General features: G+C 40.9%; 1 protein-coding gene across 1 annotated transcript in view; it reads right to left on the bottom strand.

Moving 5' to 3' along the window:
- Window positions 1-14,940, bottom strand: part of TEP1 (telomerase associated protein 1) — a 2,704,809-nt gene that overhangs the window by 1,240,147 nt on the left and 1,449,722 nt on the right. The window contains exon 25 of the mRNA XM_044058078.1: window positions 12,232-12,324. Coding sequence (XP_043914013.1) covers window positions 12,232-12,324 — 93 coding nt within the window. The remainder of the gene's footprint in view (window positions 1-12,231; window positions 12,325-14,940) is intronic.

Below are 14,940 nucleotides of genomic sequence, written 5' to 3'. Positions count from 1 at the left end.
TTGCTACCCCATGAAATGGTACAAAAATGTACAGAATAAATCTAGAATACTGTGCCTCTGTCTAGTAGTGACACAATGAAGGTCCCCTTATAAAATAGAATTAGTTTACTGTGCCCCTGTCTAGCAGTGACACAGATGTGACCCCTAGGGTAAACTTACGATCTCCCATCCACTCATCAAGATTTCTCTTGAAGAGAGTCAGTGAGGGCTCTGCCTAATACGAACTGGGATCCTGTTCCAAAGCATGGGAAGCCTCTGGGTTATGAATCTATCCCTCCAGCATGTCCTATTCATACTTGTGCCGAGGTTTAAGTCTTTAGCTCTCGTGGTCCTGATGGATTTGGATTTTTGAGGTGGAGCATGTCCATCAGATCCTGATTGGACATGGCCTTGTACATCAGGCAGAGATCACCTCTGAGCAGGCGGTATGCTACTGAATAGAGCTGAAGTTTCTTTAGTCTGGCAGAATAAGACATATGTTGGAGACCCTTGATCCTTTTGGTGAGCTACTTTTGTGGTCTCTCCAGCTGTTGCAAATGCCGGGTGAGGTACATACCAAATGGGGCATTGTACTCAATCATGGGTCTGATGAGGGAGGAATATAGGGGTACAATGACATCCTTGGATCTGGATGTGAATCCCTTCATGATGAGGTGTGCGAGGTAGAATGTTTTTCTAACCACTTTGGCAACGTGGGTGTCAAATGAGAGGTCGCTGTCAACTTGGGTCCCTAGGTCTCTGATTACTTTTTCCGTACTCAGTGGGTTGCTGTCTATGTGATAATTTGTGGGTACTTTGTTTTTCCAAAGGGATGACTATACATTTTTGGCATTTAGTTTAAGGCCGTGACTACAGCACCAGTTGTCCGTTTCAGTGAGGCCTTTTTGTAGGATGTGTGTGTCTGCTGGTGTATCGACTATGGCGCCTAGTTTGCAGTCATCTGCGAACTTTGTCAGCCACAGCCCTCCCATGTTTGCTTTAACATCTGAGAAATAAATGACGAACAAGAGGGGTCACAGGACAGATCCCTGTGGGACACCACTTGTGACTGGCTTTGAGTCTGACATTGCTCCAGCGATTTTAACTTTATGGGTTCTGTCCTTTAGCCAGTTTGCAACCCATCTAGTGACATAAGGGTTTACTTTTAAGCTGTTTAGCTTATCTATGATGCCTGAGTGGGGTATTGTGTTGAAGGCCTTAGCCAAGTCCAGGTATGCTGTATGGACTGCTTTGCCCTCATCAATGGCTCTAGTGACTGTTTCGAAAAAGTCAACCAGGTTTAAAAGGCAGGATCTGCCCTTTACAAAGCCGAACTGGGTGGGGTCAAGTGTCTGTAGGTCCCCTATGTCTCTGTTTATGAGTTCCATAATGATTCTTTCCATAGCTTTGCAGACCAGGCTAGTTAAGCTTATGGGCGGTAGTTTCCAGGGTCTGTAGAGGCACCCCCCCTTGTGGAGTGGGACCACTGTTGCTGTACGCCAGTGTTCAGGTACATATCCCGAAGTAAGGCTAAGGTTAAATAGCATTTTTATGTGTGGGTTTAGCTCCTCTTGGAGTTCACGTAACACGCACCCGGGATACCATCAGGTCCCATTGATGCTGTGTTTTGCTTTGTTTAGGGCGGTTCTCACTTGGACATCTGAGATGACAGGGAGATTACATTCAGCTTGGATAAGTATTTCTTCTTTAGGGGTGAGGGAGGCGAAATTTGCACTGAACCTGTCAGCCAGAATGTTAGCAATATCTGTGGGTTCAGTGTATTTTTGTTGTTGTGAACCAACTCTGAGCATATCTGAGGGTTTCCTTCAGGTTTCTAACATAGCTGAAGAAGGCTTTGTGGTTATCTTTAGTGTCCTTAGCGATTTTTCTCTCAAAGTTTGCCTTGGATGTTTTATGAGAGAACGTAGTTTTCTGCTAATGTTGATCAGAGATGTCTTCCCTTCATGGGATTTCGCTCTGATGTGCAGTAGCTTCCTTCTTTTGTTATACAATTTGTTTATGGCTGAGGTCCACCAGACAGGACGCTTACATTTGGTGGAGAGGGACTTGGATTTGTTTGGGATTGCATGATCCATGCATTCTTGGAGATGTCCATAGAAAGCATTTGTGAAGGATTCGGCATTGTGGGATGTGGTATCCACTGGCACAGTGGGCTTAAAGGATACCATCTCAGTCTTAAGAAGAGTAAAGTCTGCTTTTGAGAAGTTTTTCACTGTGGTCTTTTGTGCTGGGGTGGAGGTGGGATATGTATATCCAGGGTGATTAGTTTGTGGTCAGATCTCACTAGTGAGGGGTATACTTCCGGTGTGGAGCATTTTGTCCCCATGTTTGTGATGATCAGGTCTACTATATTATCTCCCCTAGTGGGAGAGGTGACTAGTTGTTCCAGTGCATTTGAATTTATGAATTCCAGGAACCTTTGGGCTAGGTATTAGGGCTAGAATAATGTACCCAATCTATGTTTGGGTAGTTGAAGTCTCCCAGTATGATGGTATTTTGTGATACATTCATATCCTCCAATGTCTTCAGGAAGGCTGAGTGGGGTTCTTGAGATTGGGAGGGTGGTCTGTAACATGCTACCAGTTGTATAGCAGTTTTGCCTATGGTTAGTTGCACCTGTATGGTCTCTGATGCTTCATGTGTTGCTACTAACCTGGAGGTGTGGGTGTCCTTTATGAATATGGACACTCCCTCCTTTGTGGTTCGCCCAGGTTTTGGGGCCGAAAAGCATGATACGAGGTATAGCCTGGTAGTGCTGGGGTGCTCTCAGGAGCCTTGAACCAGGTTTCAATTACTGCACAGACGTCGATGTTCTCCATGCTGAGGAGAGCATCAAGTGCCTGCATCTTGAGATTTAGACTTCTGGCGTTGAGCAGCATTACCCTTAGTTTGTTTCCATTTTTGTTTTCTAAGGAGGTGGGTTTGTTTTTTGAGCCTTGCCTAAAAAAGGCACTATGGGGGTGGCAAGAGCCCTAGCCAATATCCGGAAGCCCAGTGGTGACAGGTGTAAGCCATCCCTTGTGAAGCAGCGTGGCTTGTCCAACATATCATCCCAGGCAGACAGACATTGGATCCCCTTAGAATGACACCAGTACTTGAGCCAATTGTTAAAGCTGATCATCTTGTCTTTGTATTGTGGTATCATTCTTGGTGAGGGCAAGATGCTGCTCAGGGTCAGGGTCATACCAGCCTGGGCTACATAATCGGAGAGCTCCTCTATGTCTCTTTTCATGTAGTCCAGGGAGGTACGTCTCAGGTCATTCACACCAGCATGGACAATGACGGAGTCATATTTGTACTTGCTTTGGAGTGACCTGAGTGCATGTGTTATGTGGTGGATCCTAGCTTCCGATAGACAGCTCACAGTCACCTTCTCCTTATTCAGCCTGGTCAGTGGGACATCAGTGTGTCTGACTATGGAGTCACCTATTACTAGTGTATCAGGCAAGGTGTTTGGCCTTAAGGGCTGCGATTGATCGACACACTGATTTATTGAAGTATGTGTTGCATGTGTTTTGTTTTGAGGTGGTGGATTTTTGGATGTCTGCTTTGGGAGCCTCTGTTGTTTTGGTAAGTTTTTTATTAGAGCCTCCGAGTATGTCTTTGTGTTTTTATGTGTTTGGTTTGCAGTTGTGGTAGGTCTATGTGGGACTGGGATTGTTGTGTGTGTGGTTGCCATCTCCTCCTGTCTGGTCATGCCAGCCCTGAGTTGAGAGAGTTCAGCCTCCAGTTTGGCTATATAGTTGCATCTCTCACATGTATTTGTGTTTGTTGGGAGGTTAATGAGACAGTTAACAGTTAACAATAAAGCTTGACTTAGGTTTTGCTGATCCACCCTTATGCTGCACTGAGCACGCTCTTTTAAGTGAACTAGTCTTAGAACTTGTTGAAAAACTACGGGGTCTTGCAGGGAAACCCACAGGGGCTGCTGCTGCCATGTGCTTAGACCCGTTTCTGCTAGCCACATGCTGCATGATGTCTACATTTGCTCTGGAGCCTGTTGAAACTATGCTCTTGTCCTATGTACTTGTGTGCCTTTCTGTAACTTCATGGATTTGACAAATCTCAATAGCTTTACTCAGTATTAAATCACTGTCATGGAGAAAAATAATTTTCAAGCAGCACTATTAATACCAGACACAAGCCTGTCCTTTAATAACTCATCTTTTAAATCACCAAACATGCAGGTTTTAGCTTTGTTTCTTAAATCAGTAATATAAGCTGCAAAAGTTTCTCCTGGACTTTGGTTTCTTGTGCAAAACAAGTGCATCTCTAATGCAACATTCATCTGGTGGTTGCACATTTCTCTGAATTTGTGTTTCAAGCACTATGGGTCTTCCCATGATTCAGCCTGAACAACAATATGATGGCTTTCCCCCTCTCCTTCATACACTGTTGGTGCATACACAAATTAACTCTCTTTCAATGGTCTCTGACTCAGCTAGGTTTAGCAAAATGAATGCCCTGGTGCGTGAATCTTTATCAAAATAGGCTGCCTGCATGAAAATATCGTACTCTTGCTCAAATATTCTGCAATTCTCTGCAATATTCTGATGAAATACAAGTGGACCTGGTCTGCAAAATGCCTCTGCCATATTATCACATTAGTGAAAGCATCTGCAAGTATGCATGAACACACACACATACATATATATGGCAAAAATGTATGCCAGTATTTTCAACTATGCTCAATAGCACAATAAGCCTGTGAGTAACTAAGCTCTGCAAAATACTTTACGAAATAAGTCTCTGTGCCACATGAACACACTTGAAATTATTGTACTTTGAGAAATCACATCTTATCTGTGTAAGAAACATTTCAAATAACTGCACTATGTGAACAAACTGGGCAATAGAAGAAGCTCAGAGTAACAAACATTTCAAAGTAACTGCATTTTGTGAATAAACAATACACACCACACTGAAACACTTCCAAAATTGCTGCATTTTGCTAAATAACTCTTTACAGTACAAGAAACACTCTGTAATGGAGGCTGTTTGTGTATTTTGAATGCACTTCACAAAATACTTGCACTTTGCACCCAATAAACTTTTCAGAATAAATGCACAATAATAAACATACACTGTAAGCACTTTTACACACTTTGTAATACTTTGAATAACTTTATTCAATGCAAAATAGTAGTTTATGCCAAACACTGTAATTTGCCAAAACATGCCTTGCTTGCTTTATTTATGCTTACTATGCCCTTTCTCCCCTTTGTTATATTTGGTTTGTCCATTTAATCTCTTTTCTTGTGCTAGTTTTACTCTGAACATGCTTGTTTTGAAATCCTGAAGTGACTGTGAACCTCCTATGTGCTTTTTTGATAATCGTTTTATCAAATATCTTAATTTTGAACATTTTGTTTAATCAATAAACTTTTTTATGCCTTTCATTTGCTTAATACATGTTTCTGTTTTACTTGTTTGCTTAGTAATGCATTTTGTGCCCTTGTAATGCTTCATTTTATCTTTTTTAATAAAATAACTGTTCGTGCAGGTTTTTATTTATTTATTTATTTGCTTTTGTTAACCAGGAAAGTCCACTAGGCTGAAATGAGCCCATTTTCAGTGGAGGCCTGGGGAGAAAAGCTCCAAAAAAATGTACATAATTAAGAGCTTATTTAGAGAGTTAATAACAGCATTTAACAATATACAATAACAGCATTTAACAATATACAATAGAATAATATAAAAGTCAAAAGTGACACAGTAACAACATTTTCATTACTTTTAACTTGCTTCTGGCCCTTTTTTGCTTTTGGTTCTCTTAGCTTACCTTCACTGTTAACTCTGCACTTCGTAGCTCTGAAAAGCAGTCTCTGATATCCCGGTTCTGACTCCATGTTGCTTGTCCGGTCAGGATGAAATTGACGAACATTCCTGGGTTCTGTTTAAGCAGTTTTATTATGTACACACACACATCAGGATTGAGGTTTAGTAACTTTAACTTAGATCAACTCAAACTGACTATCTCTTTCATACATGCGCACACACTGGCTGCACTCTCAAAATGGCACTGAAGCTAGCATGTGCTTGGAAATGCTTCTTAAAGGTAAAACACACATACATATTCTACAACCTGCATATACAAAATTGCATAAGAAAAAAATCAACAAAACTAGGGATGCTTTACAGAGCCAAAAGTTTCTCAATGACTCAACTAAAACTGCACTTGCCAATACTTATCGCCTCTCCACACTTCTTTATGGTGCTGCCATCCTTACCAACTTCCAGGCTTCACAAAAATTAAAATTTGAACAATGCTATAACAAAGTTGCTAAATTTGCTTCAAATATCCCTTTCAGAACTCACCACTATGTAGCACTAAAAAGCCCAAATTGGTTAGAACTGCCTCATCAACTAACATAAATACAGCTTCTTACCACCTGCAAAATTATCCGGCATCCAGCCACCTGTCCAGCAATAAAAAACATTGTACACAACTAGGTTCCCGGTCAGTCACTGCAATCCAGAGACCAAAATCTCCTGTATGTCTACATACATATCAAATCTGCTGGGCATTGTCTGTACTTGTACAAAGTTGCTAAGGCCTAGAACTCCTTACCTGTATTCATCAAGTCAGTACACTCCCTCCTATCTTTCAAAACCGCTTTGAAAGCCTTCCTACCTAAAATCTGGCTTTGTTCTTGCTCAAAACTAGGATGAACTATATCCCTAAATGTGAACAAGTAACTTTTTATTCCTTATACCTCCTTACTCTCCCTTATTCACTTATTTCCATACTTCTATCAATTTTTTCCCTGACTTTCTCTCTAAATATACCACGTCTGTTTTTCCCTCACTTCATATTGCAATTATGGTTTGTATTAGACAAGCTCACCTTGAATTTCTCTACAAACTTCTAAAATTTCTATAAATATTAAATGATCGTCATATAATGTGTATTGATTCTTAATCAATGTTTGTAACATCATCACTAATTTGTTATAATTATTTAAAGTACAGATGGTTTTGTTTTATTTTTGAAGATTGTAAAATTATTGTTCTTAAAATGTTTTGTAATAATTTGGAGCTTTTTTCCCCTGGCTTCCAATGAAAATGAGCTTCTACCCATTTGGACTTTCCCTAAATCTCAATAAATAAATAAATAATAGTGTAATCTTGGAGATGGTATACATGTAGAAGAAAGTGTGGGGGCCCTGACTCCTGCAAAAAACAGTTTTTCTTTTTTTTTGCTGTATCTTTTTTTCATATCTTTGTGATTCGAACATTTGTATTTGATGTCTAAGTGATCAAACTTTTTCTAGTTTGAGCACTTGACATACAATTTGTTAGTTATATAACAATGGGTGTAAAGGCAAAGAACAGCATGCTATAATAGAAGTACAAAAATGTTGGGCCTAAGATTTCATTCAGCATTCCCTGACGGAAGGAGCCTAGAATTTGCAAAACTAGAAATATGGGTGAGAAGTATTACAAAGTTATGCTTCGAGTTTCAGGCAAAACTAAATAGTGATTTTCTGATGCCATCTTGGTGTAACATTACAAGATGAAAAAATTAAGTACTTTTGTCCAAAATAGCCTGAATGAATTGGTAGATTTTGTAATTTTTAAATTGTTATATTTCAATTTTTTGTTGCCAATGGAGCTTTTCTCCCCGGGCCTCTACTGAAAATGGAAATATATCCAGTTAGACTAGCCCGGTTAACAAATGTAAAATAAATAAAATAAATAAATAGACTTTATCAGGACTCTTGACTTCTGATGAAGTCAGTTTTTCTTGGATGAAAGCACTTAACTCTCTTCTTTTGCAGAATGAATATCACTGTTTGACAGCCATCCTGTGGGTTCTTAGCATAACCTTGTGGCTGTTGGTTTGTTTTGTTATCCCTTCCACTGTTTTGCTTGGTACATAGTTGAAGTAGTTTGAAAAGAAGAAACTCTAAGAGTAGCTCAACTCTGCAGGTGACTGTGAGCCATCTGGTCTTGGAGAGAATGTTGCAATGGTGTTCTTAAAAAGGGAAGTTGGAAATGAATTGGTAAATTTTGTTTCCAGTAGACTGTAGAGTGAATGTGTTTTTAGGGGCTGTGGCTATGATGGGGTGTCTGTATTCAAAGTGAGCAAGTAGGACTCCTTTGCCTATTACAGCCCTAATTGTAATAGAGAGAAAGGGGAAAATAAATGTGCAGTAACCTAGAGGTGAAATGGCTGAAAAATGAGTAGGGTAGGACCTATGGGAGGTACGCTTATATGGAAGGACATGCAGTCTGGTACAGATATTGCAAGATGACCTTAGGTGGATGACAGTATACAGTGTATAGCAGTCCAGATGAGTGTAAAGAACAGGCAAGGCAATGCAGTACAGAGCAATGAGAGAGGGAAGCAAAGATGTGTAATGTACCTCGGCACTCCTGACAAAGTGGACATCAAGGACAGTACCTCTGGTAACAATGTCAGTACAGGCTCTAACAACAGAGGAGCATGCATTGTGGGAGATGGTCCTTTAAGTGCATAGCTGGGCAGCGCTGCTCCTGTCATCTAGTGTGGGAGACAGGACCAATACCATCACACCACCATCACACCTATGCACTGAAAGCGCTGTCATGCAGTGTGGCAGACAGGAACAGCACCGTCACACCTATGCGTTGATAGCACTGTCAAGCAGTGTGGGAGACAGGACCAGCACTGTCACACCTATGCACTGAAAGCACTGTCATGCAGTGTGGGAGACAGGAACATCACCATCCCACCTATGCACTGAAAGCAATGTCATGCACTATGGAAGATAGGACCAGCACTTTCATACCTATGCACTGACAGCACTGTCATGCAGTGAGGGAGAAAGACAAGCAAAATCACACCCATGCACTGAAAGCGCTGTCATGCAGTGTGGGAGACATGACCAGCACCATCCCACATATGCAATGAAAGTGCTGCCATGCAGTGTGGGAGACAGTACCAGCACCATCCCACCTATGCACTGAAAGCACTGTTATGCAGTGTGGGAAACAGTACCAGCACCGTTGCACCTATGCACTTAAAGCTCTGTCATTTAGTATGGGAGACAGGACCAGCACCGTACCACCTATGCACTGAAAGCGCTGTCATGCAGTCTGGGAGACAGGACCAGTATTGTCACATCTATGCAAAGAAAGTGCTGTCAGGCAGTGTGGGAGACATGACCTGCACTGTCACACCTATGCATTGAAAGCGTTGTCATTTAGTGTGGGAGACAGTACCAGCACCATCACACCTATGCACTGAAAGCACTGTCATTTAGTGCGGGAGAAAGGACCAGCACCATCACACCTATGAACTGAAAGTGCCGCACTGTCATGCAGTGTGGGAGACAGAACAAACACAGTCACATCTATGCGCTGAAAGTGCTGTCATGTAGTCTGGGAGAAAGGACCAGCACCATCACACCTATGCATAAAAAGTGCTGTCATGCAGTGCGGGAGATAGGACCAGCACCATCACACCTATGCACTGAAAGCACTGTCATTCAGTGTGGGAGACAAGTCCAGCAAAGTTAGACCTATGCACTGAAAGCCCTGTCATGCAGTGTGGAAGACAAGACCAACACCATCACACTTATGCACTGAAAGCACTGTCATGCAGTGTGGGAGACAGGACCAGCACCGTCAGAGCTATGCATTGAAAGCACCATCATGCAGTGTGTACGCAGGCCCAGCACCATCACACCTATGCAGTGAAAGTGCTGTCATGCAGTGTGGGAGACAGGACCAGCACTGTCACACCTATGCAGTTAAAGCGCGGTCATGCAGTGTGGGAGACAGGGCCAGCACTGCCACATCTATGCACTGAAAGCACTATCATGCAGTGTGGGAGACAGGACCAGCACAGTCACACCTATGCACTGAAAGCACTGTCATGCAGTGTGGCACACAGGACCAGCACCGTTACACCTATGCACTGAAAGGGCTGTCATACAGTGTAGGAGACAGGACCGGCACTGTCACACCTATGCATTGAAAGCACTGTCATGCAGTGTGGCAGACAGGACAGCACCGTCACACCTATACACTCAAAGCTTTTTCAATGTACAGTCATGTGAACAGGGATTAACCATGTTTCTTACTCTTATATTTTGTGCAGGACGTTTTCACATGTATACTAAACAGGAGAATTCTTTTATGCATTTATTGAAAAAGCTTGCCATATACCTTTTATATACTTCTAGTTCATGAATAAAAAGTCCTTTACAGATTAAGTAACTTACATGTTTTGCAAAATAAATAAATAATGTAATATATACCACACCATGTGGCCTATAGAATGCAACATTGCAACATGAATCATCAATCATTTATTATGTTTCATAACTCCAAAAACAATATTTTACCACCTTGGTACAAGAAAATATGCCTCAGAATAAACAAAAGATGACTGAAATCAACAACTGGCTCAGCTACTGCTGTCAGTACAGGGTACATAGCATGCTGTCAGGCTGGAGGGAGATAGCTGACTGTCCTACCTGCTTCACCTGGGAAGACCTGCACCTTTCACCTCAGTGTTTTGTATATTGTCCAGGAGCTTCTTTACCTCCTTATTGCCTTTTTTGGACAGTGTAAACCTGCTCCATCTACCAATCTAGCCAAAACCAAACAAGATGGTTTAAAGTTAGCGTTACTGAAAGCTAGCCATCTAAACTGGATACTGCCCTCTTTATTAGCCTTCATTACCCTAGAAAACATAGGCATCTGCATCATTACTGAAACATGGTTCCAATGCAGTTGTAACACCCGTTCCCTACCAGAGTTTAATGCTTTTCAGCTACTGATATCCTCTAATGAAGGTAACCCTGTAACCAGAAGTGATATGTCCATATACCTTCATGACTCCTTCACCTCTAGACTTTTACAGCTAAATAATGACAGTGAATGCCTTCACATCCTAGTAACTACAAATAGGACCCCTTACAACTTCCTAATGTTGTTCCTTTGGCTTTTCCCGGTTAGGGGTTGCCATAGCAGAACTCCGGTCTGCTAATGATTGGCAGTAGATTTTCATGGTGCCGAGGTGCCAGCTCGATGCCTAACCTTTAAATAAGGCATGCCCATTCACGCATGTCTTTTGAACACCACTCGACCACAGGGATGACATGCAGACTCCACACAGAAGGCGTTCCAGCCGAGAAACGAACGGGAGAACCTCTTGCTGTGAGGCGACAATGCTACCGCTGCACCACCACGGCTGTGGACCCTTTACCACTATCCTAATCAACTACAGAAACCCCTGTATGTCACTCACTACCCATGAAGTATACATAAATAAGCTACAGTCTTCTCATATTCAGCTATGCACTATTATACTTGGGAATTTCTAATATCCATCTATTAATAGGAATACTTTCATTAATTCAAATAAATATGCTTATCACTTCCTACACTTCCTTAATGCAAACCCAGTAGACTAGACTGTACCTTCCCCTATGAGAGGATCAGATATATTGGGTCAGATCATTACAAGCAGCACCATTATGCGCTGTGCCTGTAACTGCAACTTCCTTAGGTAAGTCTCACAATCAAGCCGTGGTTGACACTATTAGAACCCAGCTGCAAACAATCAAGAACACTACCATCTTCAGAGATTTCCTTAAGGCAAATTTATTTTAACTATACGATGATCAGAGAAGTTTCAAAAGCTCCCTTCCACATGAAGACCCCTAGTCCTAACACTGTTGCATTCATGGAAGGATTCTATTCACATCTCAGTAGCTGTTTTGAATCATCGGTCCTGATCTGTAACAAGTTCAACACCAAGTTTAGGAATAAACCCCTTCAGTGGAGCTTCTGCATAAGTAAAGCTCTGTAATAAGAGAAATACGCTCCACTACTTTAGGAACAAAGAAATCCACATACGTACACACTTCAAAATTAAATGCAATAAGTTAAACAAAGATATTAAAAATAAAATAAAATTTTCCAAGGCCAAGTATGAATTAAAAATGCTGCCTTCTTCACAAGCAAAATGTAATTCTTCAACTATATCAGGAACTTTAGGAAACAGAACCCAATGCTGCTCTTAGCTGGCACACAATGGTACAACCTACCCTGTGCCCCTGATTATATGCTGACTTATTAGCAGACAAATTTAGTTCAAACTTCTGTCCCATCTCCTCTTAGCCTACTAATGCTAACATTTAAATTAAAATATTTTCTAAAACAAAATTATCTCCAGAAACTGGCTAATGCTGCATTTACAGACATACCAGAACAATATGGAGTACAGGGTAGTACCTTTTCAAAGACACCAAATGTCCGAAGTTCCTCGGTGGCGACCTTAAGGTACAGAGGATGTCGGGATTCTTTCTTTGTAACCAGCATTCTCATCTAGAATAGAAACATGAATCACACAGCTGAAAAATGACTGGCACATAACACACAGAGCAAGAGCAGTAATTTGATATGATTGGTGATTTCTTTTTGATTTACTGGATGTAATTAAGACAATGATTTATGTATACAAAGAAAAACATTACAATGTCAACAGGTCTTCCATAATGCAGTCATAAACTGGTAGAGGGAGACACCAGCAGTGGAAGAGACATTAACCACATTATCAGTGTAACAAAAGTGCAAGAAGCCACCTGCTATGCACATCAGTTGTTGTTTGTCTTTTCGGCTTTTTCCCGGTAAGGGGTCGCCACTGCGGAACTCCGGTCCGCTAATGATCGGCAGTAGATTTTTACGAAACGCCGAGGTGCCAGCTCGGCGCCCAACCTTCAACGAAGGTACAAAGAACAAAATTATCAGTAATTTAGCTTAAGTGTACTCCCACTTTATAGCCAGGAACAATTTCTAAAACACATTTCCTTACGTTTCAAGTAAAACTTAGTTTTATATAGACAAAAGTTGTCAAGGTACAATAAAAACAGAAAACTTTGCACCAGAAATTACTTCAGAATAAACCTCTATTTTGCTAAGAATTTGAAGTCATTATTCTGTGGTGGTAGACAACTTTTTCAATCACTAAACAAAACTAATACACTTTGCATCTTTCAGCCAAAAGTAATCAGTTTCCATGCTATACTTACACAACAGATTTCTAAATTATATTTTAGGAGGATGACTGATGACATAAAATGCATTTTTTCCTTTTATGCAGTACTTTCAGCTGATCCAATGCTACATAATGGAATTACAGCACTGTTTAGCACTGACTTTCTGTTCAGAGGTACTGCAGTCTCTTGCTTTGACTTTCAGTTCTCCCTGAGCTACTGCTAATCTATGCAAATCTGATAATTTTGTCCTAGCAGCCTTAACAGACTGACTTCCAGCATGCACTGGAGCAATTCATTTCTGAATATGAAGCTTGGGATGACAACTGACAACACCGTATCAGAGGTTATGGCTCTCTTAACTGAAAACAGTATATTGCCTTCTGGGAGGAAAAATTACTTCAGCTGGAGGAGTTTTAAGTATCTTAGGGTCTTATTCCCATGTTCATGTGTTTCACCAATTTCTCATGTTATGCAAGCCTATTTGCTTAAAATCTTCTATAAACCTAAGTATCTACCTCTTTAAAAACAGGGAAATTATCATTTACATCTAAATATAGTTTGATCACCTGCTGCTGTATAAAAAGAGGAACCTCTGTGATACACTTACACTAGTAACAACATACCATCCAGAACTTAAAAAAAATAAATAAATAAAAACTCAGCAAAATTGTGAAGCATCTCAAACCAATGTTCAATGACAATGACAAGTCGAGTATGCTTGGACCAGAACAGAACATGGTCAAAAAGAAGCACAAAACTCAGCAACTATCCAAGGTACAAAACATGTTGATTTGTAATGCTGCTAACACAAAAAAAATTATCAGAAGACAAGTTTCAAACTACAATCTTCCTTTACACACTTAGAACAAGAAAGAATAATCACAGGCATACACAGTTATATGTAAAATGATTGATAAGCCACTGGCAACATTCCTGTCTGACTGTTCTATTCTCAGACAAGTCATTTAGAGCTCTTGAAGGACATTTCTGTGCATATTTCAAAAGGAGGACAGTGGAGATTAAGCTAATTAAGTTGTTCTTTCTGACAGCAGTCTGAACATAGTTATTGGTTTTAAGAGACACTATAGCACAGTAGGTGAAGACCCAGCGTCTCTTTTTCAGGCAGAAAAAGCATTGCAAGTAGTAATGTTTAGGTGGAATCTGTCTTCCATAGCCACATTTGTTAAATTCTTTTTGAGGACATCCCAGACTTTAAAAAAACAATCAACACAACAATACATTTGCAATCACATAACTAATTTAAGCACAATTAAAATAATTCAGCATAAGCAAGATGTTCCCTGTCTATTTTTCTCACTAGACATCACTTGGGAAGGACAAATGGACAGAAGAATGAATAACCAAATGCATCTTTCAGTAAAAAGGAAAGTACAGTTGTGTACACTTACCATAAATGTAGATGTTCGAGTGTATTCACTGTTACAGTCATCATGTATCTTCCTGCAGGTAGTCTTCAGTCGGCCCGGATACCAGAGTCTTGGGATTTCTGTGTCGGATGTTGTCGCTTCTTCCATGACATCAGGTCGCCAGGGGTATAAAACATGCAGCCGACGCCATTACATCAGTTTTTCTTGCCCCAGATGTCAGGAGCCCCCAAAATAGGAAGCAATTACATGGTGTGGAACACACCTCCAGTAAAAAATAAATGCCATAGCCATAAGCTATGGCCAAAAAGAGTAAAGGTAGAAAGCATAGAGAAGTTAGGGGGCTGGAGGGAAGGTAACCAGGACTTCAACAGTGAATACACTCGAACATCTACATTTATGCTAAGTGTACACAACTGTACTATGTTCTACGTGTTTCACTGTTGCAGTCATCACACTTGGGTTGATTCCCAAAGCTGAGGAAGGGTGGAGGCAGTCAAGAAGTATTAGGGCTGGCTAGCAGGCCTTGCAAGACTGCTGTGGAAAATCCAGCTCTGGAT

This window comes from Protopterus annectens, chromosome 16.part0, assembly GCF_019279795.1.
Source record: "Protopterus annectens isolate FY-2018-M chromosome 16.part0, PAN1.0, whole genome shotgun sequence".
NCBI classification, from domain to species: Eukaryota; Metazoa; Chordata; order Ceratodontiformes; family Protopteridae; genus Protopterus; species Protopterus annectens.
This window is presented reverse-complemented; position numbering and strand designations above follow the sequence as displayed.